At 41.1% G+C, this 2,445-nt stretch overlaps 1 protein-coding gene across 1 annotated transcript in view; it reads right to left on the bottom strand.

Moving 5' to 3' along the window:
* Positions 1-2,445, bottom strand: part of LOC101854907 (solute carrier family 22 member 15) — a gene marked incomplete in the record, with an annotated part of 19,990 nt that overhangs the window by 8,050 nt on the left and 9,495 nt on the right. The window contains 1 exon segment of the mRNA XM_013089049.2: positions 731-946. Coding sequence (XP_012944503.2) covers positions 731-946 — 216 coding nt within the window.

Raw genomic sequence — 2,445 nt, 5'->3', positions numbered from 1 at the left:
GAGAGAGAGAGAGAGAGAATTTTTAGTGGTAGGCTTATGCGAACTAGTGCGTCATGTTACAAAAATGGTGACATAGCTACAAATGGGGTTTTTTACGCGCTGTGTACAGCAAAACTATTCAGTGGATTAAAAAAAAGAAAGAATATCAGACAAATTCCTTTTGACTTCCAAATGTGTACAAATTTGATGAGCAAAACTTCAGTGTGGAGGAAAATACCTGTATATTATGCTCGGAGAACCGTGAAACAATTATATTCCAGCACTGGAACGACACAATGACAACAACGACAACGACAACAACGACGACGACGACAACAGCAACAGGCACTTTTGTAAAACATAAATAAAACATTGAGTTTGGGTAAGGGATGTGTATGGTTTCGATCAATTCTGTGGGCCATATAAATGCAAAACATGGCTGTCTATACGTTCTGGCAAAGTCGTCAGTGTGAAGGGAGTCTAGAAGGTTTGAGGTGGTACATGTGGGAACTTTGATTGATTGATTGAGTAGGTGTTCTACGACACTATCGAACACAATTTTGGTCAGTACATGTGGCCGTGGGAGTGTGGGTTTTCTGTTTTGGAAAAGATGCAAAGCAATAAATTAACGCTTTATAATTTAGTTAAAGATGGCTTTGCATTCTGTATGCACTTCGTGTATACACACATGGTACCCATGATACCGCTTGGCCATTATTGCACCTCAGTCAGCGATGAGTAACAGTCTTACATGAAAGTGAAAAATACTGGTAGGCTGAACATGGTGGATACCAGATAGAGGGATCTCCATTCTGGGAGTATATACCACTGGACACACTGTATAAGGCGGAGGGAGCTGATCACGGGAACAGCTGTGGGCACAGCTCTCCAGCTGGTCGACAAGAACTCGATGGTGAAAGGTAGAGAGATAGTGTTTACGGCTCCATACATCATGCCCGAGAAGAACCTGCGAAAGGAAAGTCACAAAGACCGACAACGTATTTTTAAAAAATGTTTGAGTTAAGAGAAGGTGTTTTGTTTGAGTATGAGTAAAGAGAAGCACGTCGATACGACACAATAATGTTAATTTAGTACTGGGAAAGAGTAAGACTAACAGAATTAACAGAGGGACAGTAAAGAAGTAGTTGGATCTACCAGTAGCGTCCTCCAAATCACCCTCAAGAACGACAATGATTTGTACGGATACCGGAAACCAGTCTTTTCTATCACACGTTCCCAAAGTAGTTGGTGGCTCCCTAGTAAGCACTTGGCGTTTTTACCCGGAGGTGTCATTTTATGTGCTGCAAATTATGTAGCCTTTTATCTTTAACGGAATGACATATGATAATTTGGTGAACCCACTGATTGCCTTTGTTCGAGTACAATCGTTTTATTTTAGCAGCTCTTAAGGAAAAGACAGAGGGAATCTGTGGGATATGGTGGGGATATTTCAAAAGTGGTGGTTTGGGGGGGGGGGAGTGTACATTATCACAAAATACCAGAAGGCTATTGATAAAAGTATACAAATCCAGTCAAATAAAGCACAAATCACCTACAGTCATACCACTTATTCACGAGAGCACGGAATATACACACGACCGATTCCTAGCATGTTTGTCGCCAAATTTTGTTACACCTAGAATCTAAATGTGTACCGGCTAGCCGAAACACGGACTTTTTATTTGATAGATAACTCTTCTATCAACTTTTGCTGTAAGGATTTTGAACTTGATCGCAGAGTGACCGTACTCATGGCACCCTACATCATGGCAAAGAATATAAAACACCGAAGGCAAGCATCTGCGTTACGGTAGGTTAGGTCAACCAGCCTTTTCCATAGACAAAAGTAGACGCAAAGTCAGCTATGTCGTACATGGATTGTGTGGGAAAACAAGAGCGTTCGGCGTTCGGAATTCAGACTTTTCTTTTTATTTTGTTTGTTTGTTTGTTTGTTTGTATGAGAGTAAAGAAAAGCACATTGACACAATAATAGTCACTTAGTGCTGAGAAAAAGAGAGGAACAAAAACAACAGAAGGAATACAAAGAAATAGGAACAACCAATGGCGCCCTCCAGCCACCCGACCACTTTAGGCTCGGTATTCTTGAACATGTCACATATTATTATATAGCTCCACATTAGTTTTAAGCAGTCGTTACCAAGAGAAAGTTGTAGTGTAGACAGACTGTTATGGAGAGGGGACAGGGAGAGAGAGAGGGCGAGGGAGAGAGGGAGAGAGAGGGAGAGAGAGGGAGAGAGAGAAAGAGAGAGAAAGAGAGAGAGAAAGAAAGAAGGAAAGAAAGAAAGAAAGAAAGAGAGAGAGATTCAAGATTCAAAATGATTTATTGATTTGAAAGGCCTTTGGCCCATACATCCACATATTTTAACATATGGTTCGGCAATTACATACATTGCTGCAGCACATTGGATGTTCAACATAAATTGGACATGCACGCCCACATACACG

The sequence above is a fragment of the Aplysia californica genome, unplaced genomic scaffold, assembly GCF_000002075.1.
Source record: "Aplysia californica isolate F4 #8 unplaced genomic scaffold, AplCal3.0 scaffold00865, whole genome shotgun sequence".
Classification (NCBI taxonomy): Eukaryota; Metazoa; Mollusca; class Gastropoda; order Aplysiida; family Aplysiidae; genus Aplysia; species Aplysia californica.
This window is presented reverse-complemented; position numbering and strand designations above follow the sequence as displayed.